Source organism: Monodon monoceros, unplaced genomic scaffold (genome assembly GCF_005190385.1).
Source record: "Monodon monoceros isolate NGI ecotype Baffin Bay Population unplaced genomic scaffold, NGI_Narwhal_1 Super_Scaffold_3, whole genome shotgun sequence".
Classification (NCBI taxonomy): Eukaryota; Metazoa; Chordata; class Mammalia; order Artiodactyla; family Monodontidae; genus Monodon; species Monodon monoceros.
In genome coordinates, this window is record NW_021703780.1 from 60398081 (window position 1) to 60419798 (window position 21718).

Genomic DNA, 21718 nt, shown 5'->3' on the forward strand with positions numbered 1-21718 from the left:
TGTGTGTGTGTGTGTGTGTGTGTGTGTGTGTGTGTGTGTGTGTGTGTTAATTTAATAGCACAAATATATGAAAATACCCTGACCATTAATTCCCTTCTCTTTGGGAGTTTTTTGATTCCTTAGGATCTGAAGACAGGCAGCCCCAGTTTCAGACTTTCCCCACAACCCAGGCTGGCCGTCCTTGCTGGCATTTTAATTATGAGGCTGGGAGTGGGTGTTTGGGGACAATGACACGGCAGGATTGAAGATGTTCAGCTGAACTCAGCCCCGAGAGCTGGCCTTTGCCTCTGCCCACACGTGAAACCAGCTCAATCATAGGCCTGAAACCACCAGGCAGTGCAAACAGGTGTGCCCTGGCCAGGAGTGCACTTGACTTATCTCTCTGGTATTGGCTGTGTGCGTGGCTCCATGGGGGACCTAGGGATGCTTGGGCGGAGTCACATGAACTAAAGGCTCAGTCTAGGTAGGAAAAGATCACATACACAGGAAAGACTGAGAATAATGGAAGGGCTGTCCTCAAGGATAGGAGAGCCAGGCAGGGTTTTGAGCAGTCAAGTGGCAGAGACCAGCGTCTGTGCACCTCACCCTCCATTGCTGTGTCTGCAAAAGCCAAAATTCATTCAGGGAGCACTTGTCTTTTCCCACCGTGTGACCCAGGCCCTGGCTAGCAGGGCTCAGCAGGGCTGTCTACTCTGGTTCTTCCCTAAGTCTTGATGCTAGACCTTGATTCACCTCTGTCTGCGTCCTGCCAAGTCCTCTGGTCCAAGGCGGCCTGTCCGCACTGCTGCTGTCTGCCAAGTGACCTTTTCTCAACTCTAATGAGAGCTATGAGTGGTGTGTGCACTGAGAGAGGGCTTGGGAGAGGCTTGGCTCCCCAGACAGGGGTCTCCCCAGTTCTGAGCCTCACCAGGACTGGCGGCTGGAGGAACCCTAACCAACCTTCAGTGCCTGTCTAAATGCCTCCTCCAGGAAGCCTTCCTGCCCAGCCCAGCCAGAGGCGGGTCTGGTTTCTCATAATACCCTATCTTGGAGCAGTTCAATGGCTAAGAGGCCTCCCTATCTCCCGCACAGAGCCACGCACATGTGCTCTCATGAGGTTTGTTCTTAAAAATGACAAATAATTCTGTTCCTCTTCCTGGGTGGCCGTCTGCTCACACTTTACAGAGCCCTTCACCCTGTGGTTTGTACCCACAGTCGTTCTCTGTGACTGCCGTAACAAACTACCACAAACTTTGCCACTTGAAACAACACAGACTTACCACCTTATAGTTCTGGGGGTCAGAAGCCCAAAAAAGTTCTCACTGGGCTAAAAGCAAGGTATCGGCAGGGCTGCAATCATTTCTGGAGGCTCTAGGGGAGAGTCTGTTTTCTAGGTTTTTCTGTTTTCTGGGGGCTACGGGAAATCCTCGGCTCTGGCCCCCTTCCATTTCCAAAGTCAACAGCAGCTGGTGGAGTCTTGCTCTTAGCATCATTACTTTCATATTTCAGGAATCATCTGATCCTCAGTTGGTTTAGCAATGGATCTGTGGGGATGAATAAAGTCTGGTTGAGGGGCTTGTTAACTGCCTGCCCAGTGAGGAACGCCTTGGCGGGGAGCCGGGGTGTGAGGAACGGGAATGTGTGTGCGCACACGCGCACGTGTGTAGGGGAGAAGGGCTGCCGAGTTGGGTATCTGATCCTACCCTTGAAAGCTGGAGAGGAACTAGGCCTGGCCATGGAGACCCTCCCCCAGGCAGAGGGATGCACAGATACCAAGCTGAGGGAGGGACCTCAGTGTCTGGAGAGACACCCTCTGGCTGGGGAGGAATCAAGGTTCCCTGAGGCCCTGGGCGCTGAGCTGAGCAACTCTGGTTTGAGTATCCAAACCCTGGGGTGGGTGTCCCAGAACCTGACCCCTCTCATCTCAGATGAGAAACTGGAGAATTCGTTATATACTGGGGGCCAGGTCTGACATGCCATTGCCTGATACCCTGGATTCCCTAGAAGGAGTGCTGGAGGTGTGGAGGGCATTCACCTAGATTCCTTGTGATATCCCACCTCTCTCTCCAGCTGGGCCAGCCCCCCACCAAAGTCAGTACCCCAGCTCAGCCCCATCTCCAGTCTGACTGCATTGGGCTCCCCATCGGGCCCGAGGCTGGGCCAAGCCATGGGAAAGGGTGGAACTGTGATGGGGAGGGAAGAGGCAGGCCCCCGGAGCTTAATTACTGCAGCTCCCGGGCTTCCGGTGGGAATCGCCTGGCTGGCAGCTGCTGCCCGCAGGGCTGAGGCCAGGACAAGGTGGTGAGCCTGGGGGCAGCTGCAGGGAAGGGAGGCCCAGTTTCCTCTCTTGGGCTGGGGAGAGGATTTGTGGGGTAGCAGAGTGTCCCCGTTCTGGGCTGGGCCTCTCGGGGGTGCCCCTACCCACAAGAGGCCCAGGGTCTGGCCCTTGTTCCTCTGCAGGTCCAGTAGAGGTAAGGGAGGCCATGGTGGTCAGTCAGCTTTGTTCAGCCTGAAGCAGTGTCTGGGACTTGGAGTCAAAGAGTCAGGGATCATGGTGGCACAGTGGTTAAGAATCCGCCTGCCAATGCAGGGGACACGGGTTTGAGCCCTGGTCTGGGAAGATCCCATATGCGGCGGAGCAGCTAAGCCCGTGTGCCACAACTACTGAGCCTGCGCTCTAGAGCCCATGAGCCACAACTCCTGAGCCCATGAGCCACAACTACCGAAGCCCGTGCAGCTAGAGCCTGTGCTGCACAAGAAAAGCCACCGCAATGAGAAGCCCGCGCACTGCAACGAAGAGTAGCCCCCGCTCGCTGGAAATAGAGAAAGCCCACGTGCAGCAACAAAGACCCAACACAGCCAAAAATAAATAAATATATTAAAAAAAAAAAAAAAAAGACTCAGGGATCAGACAAGGCCTGGAGCAGTTCAGCGTGAGGCTAAGGGCCCAGAGGATGCCCGAGACGCAATCCCAGCATTTGAAGAGCTCCCCTTCTGGTGGGGACAGATGGGCACTGCCATTCAGGGAGCCAGACATGCTGAAAGAGGGATGCCTGGTGCCGTGGGGGTGCAGCAAGCAAGAAGTCAGGGCAGGTTGCTCGGAGGAGGCACTCGTTGAAGGAGGGAAGCAGTGTACTAGGCGGAGAAGAGGCCACGAGTGAAGAGCATGTGCAAAGGAGGAAGCAGCCAGAGATGTGGTCCCCTGCCTCCCCCCGGGTCACTGTGTCCGGACAAGGCATGAACGTTTTGGCAGAAGTCCTAGTTCAAAGGTCAGCCTGGGCTGCTCCCATAGAAGTGGAGGAGGGAACTCGGGGCCCTGCCACCGTGGCTTTCCTCTCCCTGAAACAGTGGCCCCTGAGAAGCTGTTTATAAACACCCATCTCCCTCTAATGTGGCCAAGGACAGGGCTCCCACTAGGCCATGGGTAAAAACCTCTGAGGTCTGGGGGCCGGCCCCTCCTCCCTTCTCTCCAGGATGGGCCCTACAAGGGACTCTGCTGTTTGCATTCAGGTGTCTGGTCCCTGTTGGGGGCTGTGGAACAGGGCAGGTGTCCAGCCTCAGTGGGGAAGGGTTGGCAAGGACTGGGCAGAGCCCCGGTGTGTCTCCTGGGAGCCCCTGTCTCGTTGATCTGGCAGCCCTGGCCTGGCGGTGCCGACACCTGGGGCGGGACCCCCTGGCAGTGGCAGCCCATCCGGCCCCCTGCAGGCGGCTTTCCTTGACCCTGCGCCATGCTCTTCAGCATGCTCATCATGTGTACCATCCTGACCAACTGCGTGTTCATGGCCCAGCGCGACCCTCCACCCTGGACCAAGTATGTCGAGTGAGTATCTTCAGGGCCTCTCCAGCCAGCCCCTCCCGCCCTGCCTTTTCCATTCCAGACTCTTGGCCTCAAAGTTACCCCAGCAGAGGCCCAGGCACTCACCCACCTGGTGGGGGGGGCGGCGGTGGTCCTTGCCCTAGCCCTTCCCTCTTTCGCTGCTTCCAGTCCTGCCAAATTCATGCTTTGAGTTATGTCCTCAGGAGAGGAAGCTCTCCAGGTTGGCAAAGTGAGAGTTTCCCCCGACCCACCCTAAAGAGGACTGATTGTATTGGAGAAGGCTCTGAGACAATACTACTAATAATTGATTGAGCACTTAGTGCATGCCAGCCACTATCCTGGAGCAATAAGCATCATGTAACCCTCATGACAACCCCATAGGGCAGGTACAGACACTATGCCCATTTGACAGATGAGAGACAGAACTGGAGAAGTAACCACCCCAGACCTTGCAGCTAGGGGGCGTGGCGGCCGGGAAAAGGCCCAGGACTATTCCGACCTCAACACCACACTGCTGCCTCTTGTCCCTAAGTCCTGCTTCCTATAACCATTTGCACAGTTTTAGAAAACTGTGCCTGGTTCTTTCTTCCCACATGAACGTTCCTGACCCATAGGTTCTAAGTGGAACCCAACAGGCTCTGTTTTTAGGGGACCAACGAAATGTTGGGGACAGCCTCTCTTACCTAAGTGGCTTGCCTGGTGGTGCTCCTTGTTCACACAGGACCCAGCAGAACGGCCGGTGCTGGGGTCTGCATCCAGCTGCTAAGACCTGGAGACAAGCATGGCTGTGGCCCCGTGGGCCGCAGTCCCAGCATCCGAACATTTGGGATTGCTCAGCTGACCCCGGACACAGAGAACAGCAACCTCCCAGCCTCAAGTGTTAGAACATCAACCCCCTTTCCGAGCCCAAGGTAGACAGCTGTACCCACCTACCTGTAGATGGTTGAGGATGAGAATCCTCCCATCACTGAGGATCCACAAACAAGAGTGAGGGGCCAGGACTCTGAGTGTCCTAACTGTCCCACAGTGGCCACCGTATGCCTGTGTACCTGGACCCCCAGGGCTGGGGTGAGGAGATACGTGGAGGGTCTTCTTACATCAAGACAACCGAGAGACAGAAGATGGAGGGTTCACATGGGCATGCACAACGCTGAGTAAACGGGAAGATGCATAAGTTGACCAGGTGTTTGGAACGAAGCTCCGACCCCCAACTCCAGCTCTGCCATGGGGGCTTTGCAGGGAGCCTGGTCTGAGAGCCCTCGAGAGGGAAGCTGCATAGGGCTCCTGCCAACCTGGCCTGCGGGCTTCACCCTCCCTGAGAAAGCCCACCGGTCTCTCCTCCCCAGGTACACCTTCACTGCCATCTACACCTTTGAGTGTCTGGTCAAAATTCTGGCTCGAGGCTTCTGCCTGCATGCGTTCACCTTCCTTCGGGACCCGTGGAACTGGCTGGACTTCAGTGTGATCGTCATGGCGTAAGTACCTCGCCCCTGTGCTGTGCGGGGTGCGGCCACACTGACAGGCGTGGGTGCCACTCCTGGCCCCAGGCTGCCCAGTCCTCTCTGCCTCCCTGCAGAGGCAACATCAGCTCTGCAGGAGGAAGATGGCGTGGAGGCCCTCGGCTCACCCTGGTGGGGAGAGACGGGTTCAGAGTAGCTCACGCGGCCATGCTGGTTAGGCCCCCTGGCTCATCTGTGGCTCCGTGGCAGCCCTTTGCTCAAGGAACTTCATTAAGATTCTGGTTTAGTATCCTCTGCTGTTTCTGTCAAGGGAAACCAATGTTACAACCTGAAATCTCTGGACCACTATGAACAGTGACCTGGATTCCAAGGTGATTTAAACTGCAGGAAAGAGAGCAAAGGAGCTGGAGAAGTGGCTGGGCATCCCCAGGAGCTTATGCCAGGTGCGCCAGCATGGCTGCAGTCTCCACTCAGAGAGTCAATGTCTGGCACATTGTGAGACGCCTGGTCACTGACATGATCCAGTGGGCCCTCACACCAGCCAGAGAGGTCACCTGGATGGGGGTTCCTTACTCCCATTTTACAGATGAGAAAACTGATGCCAGGGACACAGTAAGCAAATGTGACCCCAGGCCTGCTGCCATGCCAGCCGAGGCCCCACTTCCTTGCCAGGGAAGGGACCCTTGCTTAGGGGTTGGGTTGAGGCATGCCACTCTGGATGTCTCAGGCAACGGATGCTGGTTTCTGGTGGGGATGAACGATTAGGGCAGGCCTCCCATGCAGGAGTCATGGTCAGGGGCTCAGCCGTCAAACCCTTTATGAAAGCCTGATGTGTGTGGAAAACCCAGTGTGTGCAGGGCTGGGCGCCGTACCTTGGCAAGAGCAGAGCTGATGAGGGTTATACTCCCTACCCTTATAGAGCCTCAGTTTCCCCACTGGTGAAAGGTCGGTGTTGAGCTGGGTGGTGTCAGAGGTTCAGTTCAACTGCCACTTTCTAGGATTCTCAGATTCACTGAACCCACCTGTTCATGACAAAGTCTTTATTTACCCTTGGATGTGAGCGGCTCTGAGCTCATCCATGCAGTGGAGGAGAGAGGAGAAGAGGGAAACGACCCTACTGATGGGGTGCTCTCTGCCCGGTGGTCAGAACATGCATCAGAACCCCTGTTTCTAGGCACGCTGCTTGTGAGCTGACTCCAGCCTGCCGCTTTACAGGTGGGGAAACTGAGGCTCAGAGAGAGGCTACCACTTGCCATGAAGCCAATGTAGATTTAGGCCTGGGCAGAGCTAAGTGAACAAGGGAAAGAGTAGTGTGGGGGACAGATTGTACAGCCTTACAGGCCATGATAAAAGCCAAGTGTGATGGGAGCCTGTGGGGGTTAGAAGCAGGGAGGGACGTGGTCTGATTTACATTCTAGGAAGATCACCCTGGCTGCTCTGTGGACAGGACTCTGTGGAGGGATAAGGGCGGAAGTGATGGAGCAGCCCAGAGGCTATTTTCGTAGCCAGGAGAGAGAGGATTGTGTCTGGGACCAGGGTCCCGGTGGAGAAGGTGAGAGACATGGTCAGATTCTAAGTATATTTGAAGGTAGGCCTGACAGGAGACCTCAGGGTGGCTATTGGCTTGAGCAGCTGGGTGGCTGGTGCGACCATTCGTTGGCCTGGAAAACAGAGGGAGGAGAAGAATCAAACATCCGGTCTGGAATGTATTAGGTATGAAAGCATCCAGGATAAGATATCGAGTCGGCAACTGGATCTTCCAACCTGGAGTTCAGGAAAGAGGTCCACTCAGAGGTATAAATTTAGAAGCTGTCGGGATACAGATGGTATTTAAAGCCAGGAGACCGGATGAGATCATCTGGGAGTGTCGCCAGGGAAGGGAAGCCGCCTGGGGACTGTACCCTGGGACGCTCTAACATCCTGAAGTCCCGAAAAAGGAGGATGGAGCGAAGAAACTGGAGGGAACCGCCAGGGAGGGCTGAGGAAAACCAGGAGAGAGCAGTATCCTGAAAACCAGCAGGGGAGTGTGACTCGATTTGAAAGAAACCACAAGGAGGCTGAGGAAGGTGAGAACCAAGATGGACCGTTGAAGTCAACAACATAAAAATGGTTGACGATTTTGACCTTGACGAGATGGCTTCCAGGGGAGTGGGGGACACGTGGCTGATGAGAGAAGGCTTGAGGGAGGGTGGGAAGAGGGCGGGGCGGGGGGGAGGCAAATGTACCCATCTGCTTTGTGGGGTTTGCTCTAAAATAGGACCCAAAGTAGGGTGGTGGCCAGAGGGGAGGATGGGTGAAGGGAGGACCTTTAAAGAAGGGAGGCATCGTTGCAAGTTGATGGGAACAATCCACGAGAGAGGGGAAGTTGGTGATGGAGGAAAGGGGGCAGTTGCAGGAGCAAAGCCCTTGAGCTGGCCCGAGGGGTAGGAATCCAGGGACTGGGTGGAGTGTTGGCCGTAATAGCAGGGAAGGCAGAATTTCAAGTGGCAGTGGAGGTAGACTGACAGAGACGATAGTGAGAGAAGGAATTTCTCTTCTGATTGCTTCTGTTTTCTCAGTGGTAAGAAGCAGGATCATCATCTGAGAACACAGAGTTGGGAGGCAGGTCTGATGTGTGAGGACGGGGGGAGCATTCTCTGTCAGAGCCAGGGGCTTGCACTCATGGGAATGGAGTAGGATGGCTAAGGCGGGCCCAGGCTCCAAGGTGCCCTACGGCGGGGGTGGGGTGGGGGTGGGGTGGGCAGTGATCCATGGGCCCCTGAGGGCCCGAAGTCACAGGAAGGGGCTTCAAGAGGATAGAGCATCTGCCTGAGCCTTTTCTACCTTCCCATCCCGGAGCCTCAGCAGCACTGTGTCATGGCAGCAACGCTCCCAGAACCCGGGCCCCTTGTCCGATGGCAGGAGCCAGGCTTTGGCTTGTCATCAGCCCACGACTCTGGGAGATGCTCTGAGTCCTCCCCATCCAGCCCTTAGCCAGTCCTCCTGTCCTGTCTCATGCCGCTCAATCCCCGTGGAATCCTGCAGAAAACCTCTCCCTCCACTGGGAATCGCAGAGCAGGAGTCCCTTCCTCACCAAGCCCTCCTGCCTTCACTTTGGACCAGAACCAGGGGAGCAAAAGCAGAACGGGGCCTCGGAGGCCACGAGACTATTTCCAGGTTTCCGAGTGTCTCACAGAAATGGACCACTGACTTCCCCTGGGGCTGCCTGGGCCCATTGGCACGCCAGGTTTGTGCTCTGGGCTGGACTGGCCTGGCACTTTGATGGACAGTGCTCCTGCCTTATGAAAACAATGAATTACTGCCGTGGTAATGCTGTGAAAAGTGTTCTGCTATAGCCAAAATGATTCAATAATGAGGGGCTCTTAGAATCATCAGAGGAGCCTTAAGTGGCAACAAAGTTCTATTCAATGAAACTCCCCATCCCACCTTCCATTTTACAGATGGAGAAACTGAGGCTCAGAGAGAGCCTACCACTTGCCTAAAATTGTAGAATGAATCAGCAGCAATGCTGGGGCTCAAACCAAGTCTCCTAACTCGTAACCTTGAGAGGCACCCCTATTCTGATGTTTCTGGCTAGGCCTCCACCTGATCCCCAACCCCACCCACTTTAGAATTGTGGAGGGTTGGAGGGGGTGCCAGGAAGCCTGCCAGGCTCCACTTGCAATCCCGCAGCCAGAGCTCTTCCTGTCGCCCCCTTTGAGCTGGGCATTACCTGCTAGTTAGCGCAGCCTCCCACCTTCTGGGGTTGTTATGGCAACCAAACATGGAGGGGAAGGGAGGGAGGGCAGAGAGGAGAGGGTGGCAATCACCGCAGTAGCTAACGTGCTGTGCTGTCTGTACCTCTGCCTGGCAGCCCAGGAGGGGCCGTCTGCATGGAATGGGAGGGCTGCACAGCAAGATAGGGGCAGAGCAGGAAGAAGGCCAGGGTGTCTGCCTTCCTCATGGTTCCTCAGCCTCCAAAAGGCCCCCTCCTGCGCTGGGGCTGGTGTGATGGGGTAGAACTCTCACCCACCACCGGCTGCTTTTTCTGTGTCAGGGCCCACGATCCACCCCCGCAGCTGTCTGCCCCTGCCCAGCCGCTTGGCCACAGCAGAAAGAGTAGAAGGACTTGGAGGAGCGTTTTGCCAGCTTGGCAGGAGCAGAGCTCCACCCTGACCTGGGCCACTGCTGAAGCTGGCCCTTTGCTAAATACAGGGTCTCTCCTGCCTTGCCATTCTCCGGGGCCCCAAGAGAGGCTTTGGTGGGGGTCTAGGGCCCCCAAACGGGAAGTAGCCAGGCACTAGGTTCTGGGTCAAGTAAAAGAGGCAGCAGCCCCCGTGTCACAGACACGGTCACAGACACACCTTGTCCTCACCCTGCTCTGTGCCCCACCGTCAAGTCTTCTTCCTCCTCAGTATTGCTCTCCCACGTGTGACCTGACTTCACCCACACTCAACCACTGGCCCCACCCTGTTCTCAGCCACACAGCTGGCCTTGAAGGCTGCCGGAAGCACATACCCTGGGGTCTCAGCTTTCCTATGCCCAGCAGGTATTGAGCAAAGGGCAAGCACTGTCAGCGCTGGGGGCCCTGAGGGGGTGGGGAAGGTAGGGTCTACACTGGGACAGGCGAAGACAGGCTAAATCCAAGCAGGAGATGGGCAGGGCTTCACTGGAGACACGAGGGGACAGGCAGGGTCTGGAAGGGACAAGAGGCTGAAGCAGGGACGGTTGGTTCCCTCTCCATTTGGCACAGTGCTCTGCCCATTCCCTGTAACCAGAAGAGACAGCCTTGAAGCCAGTGTCCTGAACAAGAAAACTTTGTCCCAGGCCACACCCATTGGAGTAGCAGCAGAAAATGGATCCAGAGCCATCCACAGGCTGAAACTGTGGCTTCCATGTAACAGCGACATCGGCAGTGGTCCAGGTTCAGCCTGGCAGTCCCATGGCCACACCATGTCTGGACAGAGAGTCCGAGCCTGAGAGGAGAGTGTGGGACAGAGGTCTGAGGGTCAGAGCCCTCACAGAAAGTAGAATAGCCATCAAAAGTTGAGAGGGAGCTTCAACTAAATCAGTAGATGTATATGGGCCAGAACAAGGGAGGTGACTTCTACGCCCCCCCGGAACACAGGGCTGCATCTGACTGTCACGCCCAAGAAAGATTTGCAAGCTGCAGTGAGCCCAGCAGAAGGAGTGGAGACCACACCATGGAAAGGATCTGGTGTAGACAGAAGGAAAGCTCTGCTGAGAATGAGCCTGCTGACTTCCCAGCGCTGAAGGCTGTGGAGAGTAAGGAGGGAGCAGGCCTCGTCCACGGGGCCCCGTAAAGACGGAATCGCCCCATGAGTGGATGGAGAGGAAGCTGGTGTCAGCCCAGAGTCAGAGCTGGACCCGGCTGACCCGAGGACGTTGAGTCCCTTGTCACAGCCTGCCAAGTCCCTCCCTGCAGACCCCAGAGCTTGAAGGCAGATTCAGAGACTCTGAGCCGAGTGGAAGGGCCTGGAGGTCCACCGTGATAGGCAGAGTGAGTCTGTCAGCACTGTCAGCCCACCGTCGACACTCACCCAGTGTCCCTGGACTGACGTCACTCAGACACCGGGTCGGACACAGTTGGTTAAACATCAGACATCCTGAGTCTGCTGTTCTTTGTCAAACATCAGACACCTTTGGTTAAATCTCAGACACCCTGGATATGAAACCTTTGGTTAAATATCACAAATCACTTGCCACTGTCCCAACAGTCCTGGTCACACACTATCCATCCATCTCTCAGACGTCCTGGTCATGTGACCCATCCACGCGTGTCTTCACGCTCTGCTTGGGCGGGTCCCTGCCAGCCAGAGACCGACTCCTTCCTCCTGTGATTGTGGAAGCTATGGATGGACGATTGTCCAAGTTGCAGGTGGGAGCCCCACGGCCACTCAACCCTGCTGAGCACCACTCGGGCCCAAGCAGGACACACACCGAGGAGGGCTGCTTGCCTCCCGAGGTCACTACTCCTGTGGACACCCAGGGCCATCGTGAGGAGACACCAAGACTGGGGTGGACTCATGGGAGAGGGGCTGGCACATCCCTAGGACCCCTCAGCCTGCTTTTTTCTTTTCTTGTGTTGGCCGTTGCCCGTGAGTAGTTAAGAGCTAAATATTTGGGCAACCTCCCATCTCATCTTCCAAAGCATCATTTTGGGAGCTCTTCTCTCTTTGAGTACTCAAGTCACCTCCACCTCCTGACTTCAGGGACTCCTGAGCCACGCCTTGCACAGAGAATTGTGATTGGAAGGAGGGAGTGGGATGCCCTCAGACACCCAGCCTTGGCTCCACAGCGGTCTCAGCTAGACTTCAGGGTCCCACGGATCAGAGCTGCCCGGCACGAGCTGGTGACACTGCAGAAGACATAGAGCAAAACCAGGACCAGAAACCCGCTTGCTTCCTATATCACCTGGCCTGAGCCTCCTGGAAAATGGAGTTTCCCTCTTTGCTGTGTCCCCAGTCTCAGACGCTCCCCCATGTGGCTTCGTGTCATAGTCCGCAAGTGGCATGGAGAACGTGGCAGAGTCGTTGCCTCGTGGCGCTGGTTATTCACAGGACCATCACCGAGAGAGCCGCCTGGGAGCTTGCTCTGTGGACATCCTTAAGGCACCCTCACTGAGGTTCCCCGTGGCAGGAGGGATGAGATCAAGAAGAAAACCTAGGGGAGGCCCCGGGTCATGCACAGCCCTCCCCGTGGGAGGGGGAGAAGGGAGAGGGCTGGTCAGGGAGGGCGGGCTGAGGTGCCGCTTTGTAATTCCCAATAACTGTGATTTGATTCTACAGGTATGTATCAGAAAATATAAAACTAGGCAATTTGTCGGCTCTTCGAACTTTCAGAGTCCTGAGAGCTCTAAAAACTATTTCAGTTATCCCAGGTAAGATGCCCAGGTTTGCCTCCCAGATCTCAGCTACAAGTGACTCTCTCTCCGTCTCCCCCACCCCCCTCCTCTGACTGTGTGTCCTACTGGCGTGTTGTCACTGTCTTGTGTGTGAATTTCCCTTGTTACAGATACACCACTGAATTTGTGGACCTGGGCAATGTCTCAGCTTTACGTACCTTCCGAGTCCTCCGGGCCCTGAAAACTATATCAGTCATTTCAGGTGAAAATCAGGTTAAACGCCAAGGCTGGAGGGACACGCTTGGGCCTTTCCAGCTACCTGGGAGCCAAGGCGACCCTCGGGAAGGCCCCTTCAAATGTGCCTGTCCCCAGAATACCTTTCCCAGAGCTTGGGTATGGGGGCTGTCTTCAGTGGACACGGCTGTCCCCTCCATGCCTCAGAATGGGCTTCGGACTGTCCACCCCAGCAAAGCCCACCACCATAGACCCCCGGGGGCACAGAGTACTCCATGGCAGGTCCTGGATTGAACCCAAATTCTTCCCAAGGTAGTGATTTATTTCCCAAACTGAACTCAACTATTGGAATAGCTGAAAGCTTGTATGTGAGTTGCTTCAGCCTGAAGCATCATGCTCCGATAAGGAAACTAAAAGTACTGTTTGTGAGGGAAACCACACCCAGAGTAAAAAAGGACAGCTCAGGCATGGCCTTTCGTGGCTGAGTGCCCGTTCCCTGCCTTGAGCCCCCTTTGGTGATACACACACAGCCGACACCGCAACCCATTCTGTGAAACGGAGAGTACTCTGTGGACAGGTGTCACCGGGCCTTGGCGTCTAACAGCCCTTGCTGCATGTGCGGTAGAGGTTTAGCAAACCGTGCATGGTAGCCTCGGGAAGAAATTCTCCTTGACGCATGTTGGCAATTGTCCCGGGAAACCTTCTGAGGCCCAGACGGCCTCTCTAGAAAGCCAGTCTACCCCATCCATCTAGGAAAGCTCTCAAAGACTATAATGATTTCAGAGCCTAGAGGCCCCTTCCAGAAACGTTTCTGAGTGCATCCCCACTCAGAGCTGGAGAAGGCATTTCTTTTAAGAAGGCAGCTGGAAACAGGTTGCATGTCACCGATCTGGAGAGATGTCAGAGCTGGGGAGCCAGATGGTTGTATCCACTCCTGACTTGGAAAGCCCGGGCGTCCTGGGCCCTTGGCCTGCATTTGCTATTGCTGCCCCCAGGGAGGCAGGGGCCCTGCTGTGAGCTCCCAGAAGGAGTTCAGACTCCCCCGGTGGGGCTAATTATCGAATAAGAGGAGCCCCCACTTATGCTGATTTCACACTGAGCCTCAATACTCCTCCTGGCTCTGAACCCACCATGGGGTGAGCACAGGAGCCACTTGCCCGCACACTCCCCGCACGTGGCCCAGACCTCTGCTAAGAGCCCGTAGCGAGTGGGGCACTCTGTTCCCATCCCCATGGAGCCCCCCCCCAGTGTTGTGACAGGCATCATCGGCCAGGGTCTGTCCTCTAGGGGACTTCACAGCACACACCTGGCAAGGATAGGTAAGCACACTGACCACAGCAATTAAGAAAAATCATCTTCCGGTTTGTTTTATTAAAAAAAAAATAAGGCTGACAAAGGAAAATATTTCTCAGTCCGGGGTTAAGGGAGGGAGCCAGCCAACCCCAACCGAGTCCCACTGGATCTCTTCAAAGCTGCCAGCAGCCCAGTGAGGCAGCACACAGCAGCTGCGGAAAGCGGCCGTTAGGAAAACGCTGTGGTCACAGCATTACCGACGTCTCCCTTGAGGAGGCGTTCCCTGAGCTGAGGCTTAAGAGCCGTGACCCTCTCCAGACCTCAGTCTCCTTTCCTTTAAAATGGGAATGAATCGGAATGGTTAGTTTCCAAGGGCTCTTCGCCCAGCCTGTTAGAACTTCAGTGGAGGGAGAATTTCCCACTTGATCCCCCAGCACCCATCTCTTCCTGGGTCTTCTCAGAAAGAATCCCTTTACTTGGTTGGAATCATTCTTGCCAGAAGTGGACTCTCATCAATGTGAGAAATGGTTAAAGGAATGGATCACCAACTGATTGTCCCCAAGGACACTATCTCCACAGACCAGGAGGTGCTTTTCAGAGCCTTGGACTGAGTGATTCAGGCCACAGATACTTTGGAGGCAGAGTTTAATTTGGGTATGTGAGCTGCTGCCCACGGCCCCTCACTTTGCCCCCACCATGCCCCACACTATGGGTGGGTCTCCAAGCGTGGTGAGGAGAACCAGATGCCCACCGAGGGTCCTAGAAGCTCTGCTAGAGATGAAGCGTAGTTCTGGACTACAGAGGGCTCATGAACCCCGCCACCACCATCACCACCTCCACCACTCTGGGCCCAGACCCCTGCAAGGTCCACCCAGTGCCCAGGCAGTTGCCAACATCTGCCAGGATGATTTCACAGAGAACGCTGAGTGCCTCCCAGCCCTGGGCAGGCAGCAGCATTGGCGGCACTGTGGGAAGGACTTCCTCTCCCCTCTCCCACGTTTGCCCATCGCTGCCTCCTTGTCTCTGAGTCATGGGCACAGCAGCTGCGGACACAGCCGCACAGGTGCTCCTAACACATTAACCGGCTGGACGATGGATGGATGGAGCTTAATCTGAGATCTGGCTGCTTTGATGGGGGGGAGGGGTGGGGAGGAGGGATGGGAGGTGAGTCCCTGCCGCTGGCAGAGAAGCCCCCTCGCTCCCAATGCTCTGCTCGAACTTGTGAACTTGCTGTAGGACCGCAGCCAAGTGTCAGACCAAAGGCGTCTACACGTGCTTTTCTGTGCGGCGCTGGCTTCTGCAGGGAGCTGGGCCGTGCAACTAACAGATCACGGCCTCTTAGCTTTGGGGGGTGGGATGGACGGGGGTGGGTCCCAGGGGGACAGGGCAGAGGAGGAAAATACAAAACAGGTACCCCTGTGCCTTTCCCAAAAGTGGGGCCTGAGCCAGAGCAGGCCCCTTAGGACATCACCCACCATGGCCTTAGCCAGACCCACCTACCCCCCCGCACCGCCCCGTCAACCTCCCCAGTGCACACACCACATTCCCCTACCGAGAATGGCTGTGTCTCTCCCCATCTCAGGATCAAGGCCAAGGCTGTCCATTGCCCTGGAGGGGGCCTGGCCCTCTGTCTCCTTTCCAGGAACTACATTTAAAGGGACAGGCCTGGCATAACTTGGGACTAACTGGGGGGGATAGGCTTTGAGTGTTTTCTCCTGCAAGGAAACAGCATTTTCCATACTTATTTCATTTATTTGGCTATGGAGAGCAAAGAGAACTAGGCCCCTCTGAAAATACACAGCCAGACTGGACTCCTGCCCCAGGGGGATCAGGACAGACTCTCAGCAGCAGAGGAAAGGGAGGTTTTGGTCTGAAAAGCCCAGGAGAGGCCTCCTTCCCCTGCCCGCCCCCATGATGGCTCCCCCAGCCCGGCACCCCTCAGGCCTGGCCCCTGTCCACTGGAGCGGGGAGCACGGGTGCCGTGGGTGACTCCGAGCTCCTCCTCGTCTCCCCCAGGCCTGAAGACCATCGTGGGGGCCCTGATCCAGTCTGTGAAGAAGCTGGCCGATGTGATGGTCCTCACGGTTTTCTGCCTCAGCGTCTTTGCCCTCATCGGCCTGCAGCTCTTCATGGGCAACCTGAGGCACAAGTGCGTTCGCAACTTCACAGTGCTCAGCGGCACCAACGGCTCCGTGGAAGCCGACGGCCTGGTCTGGGAATCGCTGGACCTCTACCTCAACAACCCAGGTGCTGACTGGCTCCGTGGCTCAGGCAGGGCTTTGTGGGGCCACCAGGGCCGAGCATCTCCCACACAGGCCTCCTTCTGAGGATATCCAAGCCCTACCTGCTCTCCCAGAGACCCAGCTGCATGTCAGAGATCCCAGCCCCTGCCCTTTGGGGCTCTGGGAGAGAGGACAGGAGAGGAGCAGACTCAGCACCTATCCTCCTGAGTTCTCAGGCTAGATGGAGAGATAACACTTGAAGAATGGGAAGGATGGAGAGGTAGATAGGAGAACAGCAGCTACAACATTTGAAGGGTCAGGAATGGTGAGGAGACCAGCCTGCCAGCAGGGAGAGGGGTTTCGCTTGGGAAAGGGTGGGGGGACGGAGCTGGGGTAGTTTGTGAGGCTTCAGAGTAGAGGCCCCATTTGCTTGGCATGGGCTTTTTCACTTGACTTCAGTGATCCTTGTCAGGATGTTAAGTCCATACCCATGCACCCCAGGACAAGCTCGGTGATTGTGCAAAGCCATGTGAGCCCCTCGAGTTGTTTCACTGCCCCATGGCTTACACTTCCATCCTCCGGGCTGATGACCAGCACCTCTCTTGACTAGAGCCATCAGTCTAGGCCAAAGGTAGATGCTGGTACAAGGCCAGATTCCAGGCCACAAGGACCCCGAGGGCCATTCTGAAGTTAAGGCCTCTAACATACACCAGCAGTCCACTGTAGAAAAAAGAAATAGATGGAAACTCAATGAGTAAATTTGCTTGTGATTCAGTGTGGCCACGTAGCAGCTGTTCTAAAACGTATGTGTACACCAAAGTCACCTGGAAGGCTCTGGAAAACACAGACTGCTGGGCCCCACCCCACGAGATTCTGAGTCAGTAGCTCTGGGAAGTTACCTTTCTAACCAGTTCCCAGTTGATGCTTGATGCTGCTGGTCTGGGGACCACACTTGGAGAACTGACACCTAAGACTAAGGCAGGTAGTGGGGAGTGATGGGGACTGATGGATGGTCACAGAGTGGAGGCGACAGGACTGATGTCCTACGTCTCATCTGGTCCAGCCCCAGCCATGTCTGAACAAACCCCTGCCTCTTGTTCAGGGCCTCTCTTGACCCTGGTTGGCCCCCTGAGTGATTGGGGCAGGGTCCGGAAGCTCCCCGTGGGGATTTCCTGAGTGCACCTGGGGACACTGGCAGCTGAACGTCGGAGGAGGAGCCAGAGGAAGCCCAGGGGATCAGCCAGAGTTGCCTCAGACCTGGTCAGGCAGAGGGCAGAGGTCAGGCAGAGGGCAGAGGAGCGGATGGAAGACCCCCAGCAGTGTCTACCTCCCCAAAGCCCAGGGTGCAGTCTGGAACCCCCAGGAGTCTGGGCCACACGTGCCTCTCACCATTGGATGCTTCTCTTCCAGAAAACTACTTGCTCAAGAATGGCACCTCTGATGTGTTACTGTGTGGGAATAGCTCTGACGCTGGGTACGTAGCACCCACCCCCCCAGGGCCACCTCACCCAGCTGGGGGAGTCTCCTTCCAGTGCTTTATCAGCTGACTATGCTTTCAGTTTATGCCCTTGACCCCAGGGACAGCAAGACCTTTCCCTGCCTCCCTTCCCTGCCAGGCCCATGGCAGCTGCCCCCCCACCTCCACAGGGAGGCAGCTGGGAAGGGGTGAAGAAAGAGATGGGGGTTTGGCTTTTCAGGGAAGGCAAACAGAGCCTTGAAGATGGGACTGGACTTGGGGGGCAGCCCAGGAAACCCTGCAGGGCCCCACAGTAGCCCAACCCTGGCTCCATTCCCTTCCCAAAGCCCCCCAGGGCGGCACCCACCCCCTCCTGTCTTCACTTCCTCCCTCCTCATCCGTCCATTAGGTCAAAAGTGAGTATGGCCTCCCCTGGCAGCCTAGACTCTCCTCCAGGGCAAGCAGGGCCTGGACCTGCAGCCTGGGTGTGGTACCCAGAGATGCCCAGTAGCCACGTGCAGCTTCCAGGGCCCTGTGCACACCGGCACCTGGGTCAGTGTGACTGTGTCATAGGTTGCTATGGGGAGGGTCACACAGGCTCACCTAAGGGAGGTGCTCTTCGGGGCTGTAGTCCCGCATATCTGAATATGTAGATCTTCCCTGCAGACCTCAGGGTCTGGGGGAGCAAGGCTGTGCCAGGGGTTCAAATGGCCGCAGAGCCCTTCCTATCTCTAAAGAAAAAGTCTTAATTTAGGACATTAGCAAGACACAGAGGCCCCTTGGCTGCATCCTCCTACTTGCCAAGTTTCCCTTGCCCCCATCCTCTCTCTCACACACTCACTCCACTCGTGACTCCAGACCAGCGCTCCCTCTTTGGGAGAGAGGCTGTGCCCTCCAGACATGGCCGGACCCCAGCCCATCCACCCTAGAATCATCCCACAGCCCCATGGCCGCCTGACCTTTGCCTTGGGCTCCATCCTGTTCACCTCAGCCTCATGCTCCCCCTGTGTGTCTGCACTGTGCCCAGCTCCCCTGGGGTAGGCAGGCAGGGAAGAAATCTGAGCCAGGCCCTTGGCACTTCCTCTGGGAGGGGAGAGGCAATGCAGACAGCAGCTGGGATGGTGTGTCACGTGGGCAGAGGGAGCTGGATTTAGGCCTAGCAGCATACAGATGGGTAGAGAAAAGAGGAAGACGGTGTCCCGGGTGGGAGGCACAGCATGAAAAGTCACGGCAGCAGGACCCCGCAGTGTGGCAGTAGGTTTGTGGAGCTAGCGTCTCAGGGGCAGAGGGCCCCTCACAGCATGGGATAAAGTCCGTGTGTCTGGCCGTAGGACATGTCCCGAGGGCTACAGGTGCCTGAAGGCAGGCGAGAACCCTGACCATGGCTACACCAGCTTCGACTCCTTTGCCTGGGCCTTTCTTGCACTCTTCCGACTGATGACACAGGACTACTGGGAGCGCCTCTACCAGCAGGTACGTGGGTGCATGGGGCCAGCAGAGAGCTGCCAGGAATGGGCTCAGTGTCTAGCACCAGGGCCCAGGCTGCACAAATGACTAGTCACAAGCGTCCCAGCAGCTTCCCCACTGGTCAGAAGAGAGGAGGCACAGGGACGTTTGAGGGATGGGGACTCAGCAAGCAAAGAAACTTTCCTTTAGCTGGTGACCAAGTACCCAGCCCTCTATATAGGATACTCCATGCTCTGTCAGTGGAACACTGGTCCAACTGGTCCACCCTATGTGACACTTCCTGTGTCAACTGAAATGTTCTGCCTCCTTCCATGGGTGGGGTACTGCCCCCTGTGTGCAGGTCACTCTCTTCAGTAGGTTAGGACACTTCCCTCTATAGGTGGGACATGCTCTACCCGTTCTCCAGGCTGTGGCCATTTGAACCCCTGGCACAGCCAGGCTGGGCAACTTGGGATTTATGACCTTGACCCGGGAGGGGCCCCAGTGAAGATGACCTCCGCCCCCTTGCTCCCCCAGACCCTGAGGTCTGCAGGGAAGATCTACATGATCTTCTTCATGCTTGTCATCTTCCTGGGCTCCTTCTACCTGGTGAACTTGATCCTGGCTGTGGTTGCCATGGCCTACGAGGAGCAAAACCAAGCCACCATTGCTGAGACAGAGGAGAAGGAAAAGCGATTCCAGGAAGCCATGGAGATGCTCAAGAAAGAGCATGAGGTGGGTGAGCAGTGTGGCCAAGGAGCCTCCAGAACAAGCCTTCACCTGATTGTGGATGCCTATAAGTGTGGCGCCTGCTGGGTAAAAGCTGGTGGCTGTAAGTGATGCATGCTGGGTAAAGCTGGCGCCTGCTGGGTAAAGCAAGTGTCTGGTGGGTGTAGGTATTTCCTGTGAATGTGGTGTCTGCTGGGTAAAAATTTGTTACCTACTGGGTAAAGACGAGAGCCTGTTCATGGGGAGGTGCCTGCTAGGTAAAAGTGGTGCCTGCTGAGTAAAGGTGGGTCCTGTGAGTATGGTGCCTGTTGAGGAATGCTCTTCCCTGTGACCGTGGTGTCTTCTGGGTGATGGTGGTGCCAGGTGGGTAAAGGCGGTAGCTCCTGGCTAAAGGTGGTCACCGTGAGCCTAGTGCATGCTGGGTAGACGAGAACCATGTGTCCATAGACATAGTTTATCCTAGTCAACGGATGCCTTCTGATGGGGTAGTGAGGAAGATCCAAGGTCGGAGGCCTGAACAGGCTCAGCAAATGAGCACTGGCGATGCTGCCATGGCTGTCCCCACAGTTCCACACGTGGTGGGTGCCGGAGGCTAACTGCAGAGCAAACTTTTTAGAAGCTAGGCCAAGGACATCCACTTCCTTCTCACTGCTCCATGCCACATCCTGCAGCAGCCATTTTGACCAGCCGAACCTTCTCGAAGATCCCCTGCCCTCTAGTTCTGTCACTACCTCGGCTCATCAACACCCCCTCTCCCACCTGCCCCAACACTCCACTCTTGCAAGAACTGCCCACTTAAGCCACTACTCTCTTCATCCCTGGATCTGGATCTTTCTCAAAACATCCTGGGTCGTCTGAGCTCACCTCTCCATGATGTTGTACTCGTTTGGGGGGGTGTGGGCAGGTCCACTTAACTGTTGGGGAAAACAGAGGTGCTGAGAGTTGCCTGGCCTACCTTGGCCTGAGGTTGCATCATGTCTCAATGACCAAGACATCCCTTCTTCCACCGTTTTTCAGGCCCTCACCATCAGGAGTGTGGACACCGTGTCCCGCAGCTCCTTGGAGATGTCCCCTTTGGCCGCAGTAATCTCCCACGAGGGAAGGAGCAAGCAGAGAAAACAAATGTCTTCAGGGTCGGAGGAGTGTGGGGATGACAGGTTCCCCAAGTCCGACTCGGAGGATGGTCCCCAAGCAGTGGTAATCTCCGGCCGTGGCTCTGGCCCTTTCAGGGTGGATCCGGCATCAAAAGGCCATCGTGCTAGTCCCCTGGTGCTGTCACAGCCCCCACGGTTGCTCCCCAAGGAGAATATTCCTTGAGCCCCCTCCCAGCCCCTCCTGTTTCCCATGGCCACTCTTAGAGTGGAGGAGCCCTGGGCAGAGGGATAGGGTAGGTTTGGGTGTTAGGATATCCCCAACCTCAGCTAAGTCCCCAGCATTGGGGCTGGGACTGAGGGTCTCCCCATGGTGTGGATTGGTAGGAGCTCAAGGACGTGCCCAAATAAGTGAGGGACATGACTGATTGCCCCAGGCCCTGCTCGGGCCAGGCCTGTTTGCAGGGGCCTTCCTGCCCCCTTCTCCCCCAGATAAGCTTCAATCTCAAAGCCCCAGAGGCACAGACTTCACGTGAGCAGAGATCCCAGAAGATGCAGGATTGCCTCTAACGCTGCACCCCTCCTCTGAGCACCCCCGGCTCAGCCCGTCCAGCTCCTATGTAGCTGACAAAAGCCCTCAGTGCTCCAAGTTGAGCTGGGGCCAAAGCCACAGGTGATAAGCTGGGAGCACGGGAAGAGCTGTCTTCGTCATGTCCCCTCTCTGTGTGCCCTCAGAATCATCTCAGCATCACCCACGGCCTCAGCAGGACCTCCTTGAAGCCACGCTCCAGCCACGGAAGCGTTTTCACCTCCCGCCGACGGGACGTGGGTTCTGAGACAGACTTTGCAGATGATGAAAACAGCACAGCCGGGGACGGCGAGAGCCACCGCACATCACTGCTGGCGCCTTGGCCCCTGCGCCGGCCTAGTGCCCAGGGACAGCCCAGTCCCGGAACCTCAACTCCAAGCCACGTCCTCAATGGCAAAAGGAACAGCACTGTGGACTGCAACGGGGTGGTCTCCTTGCTGGGGGCAGGCGACCCTGAGGCCACTTCCCCAGGGAGCCGCCTCCTCCGCCCTATGATGCTGGAGCGCCCCCTGGACACGGTGAGTCCGCCCCGCCATGCAGTGCCAGGCGGGTCCCATC

General features: G+C 56.4%; 1 protein-coding gene across 1 annotated transcript in view; it reads left to right on the forward strand.

The window, feature by feature from the left end:
- The window catches only part of SCN5A (sodium voltage-gated channel alpha subunit 5), a 103809-nt gene that overhangs the window by 22092 nt on the left and 59999 nt on the right, over positions 1-21718 (forward strand). Inside the window, exons 4-12 of the mRNA XM_029243674.1 lie at positions 3710-3799; positions 5143-5271; positions 12045-12136; positions 15644-15874; positions 17260-17323; positions 18637-18778; positions 19289-19486; positions 20498-20677; positions 21307-21678. Of these exons, the coding sequence (XP_029099507.1) occupies positions 3710-3799; positions 5143-5271; positions 12045-12136; positions 15644-15874; positions 17260-17323; positions 18637-18778; positions 19289-19486; positions 20498-20677; positions 21307-21678 (1498 nt within the window). The remainder of the gene's footprint in view (positions 1-3709; positions 3800-5142; positions 5272-12044; positions 12137-15643; positions 15875-17259; positions 17324-18636; positions 18779-19288; positions 19487-20497; positions 20678-21306; positions 21679-21718) is intronic.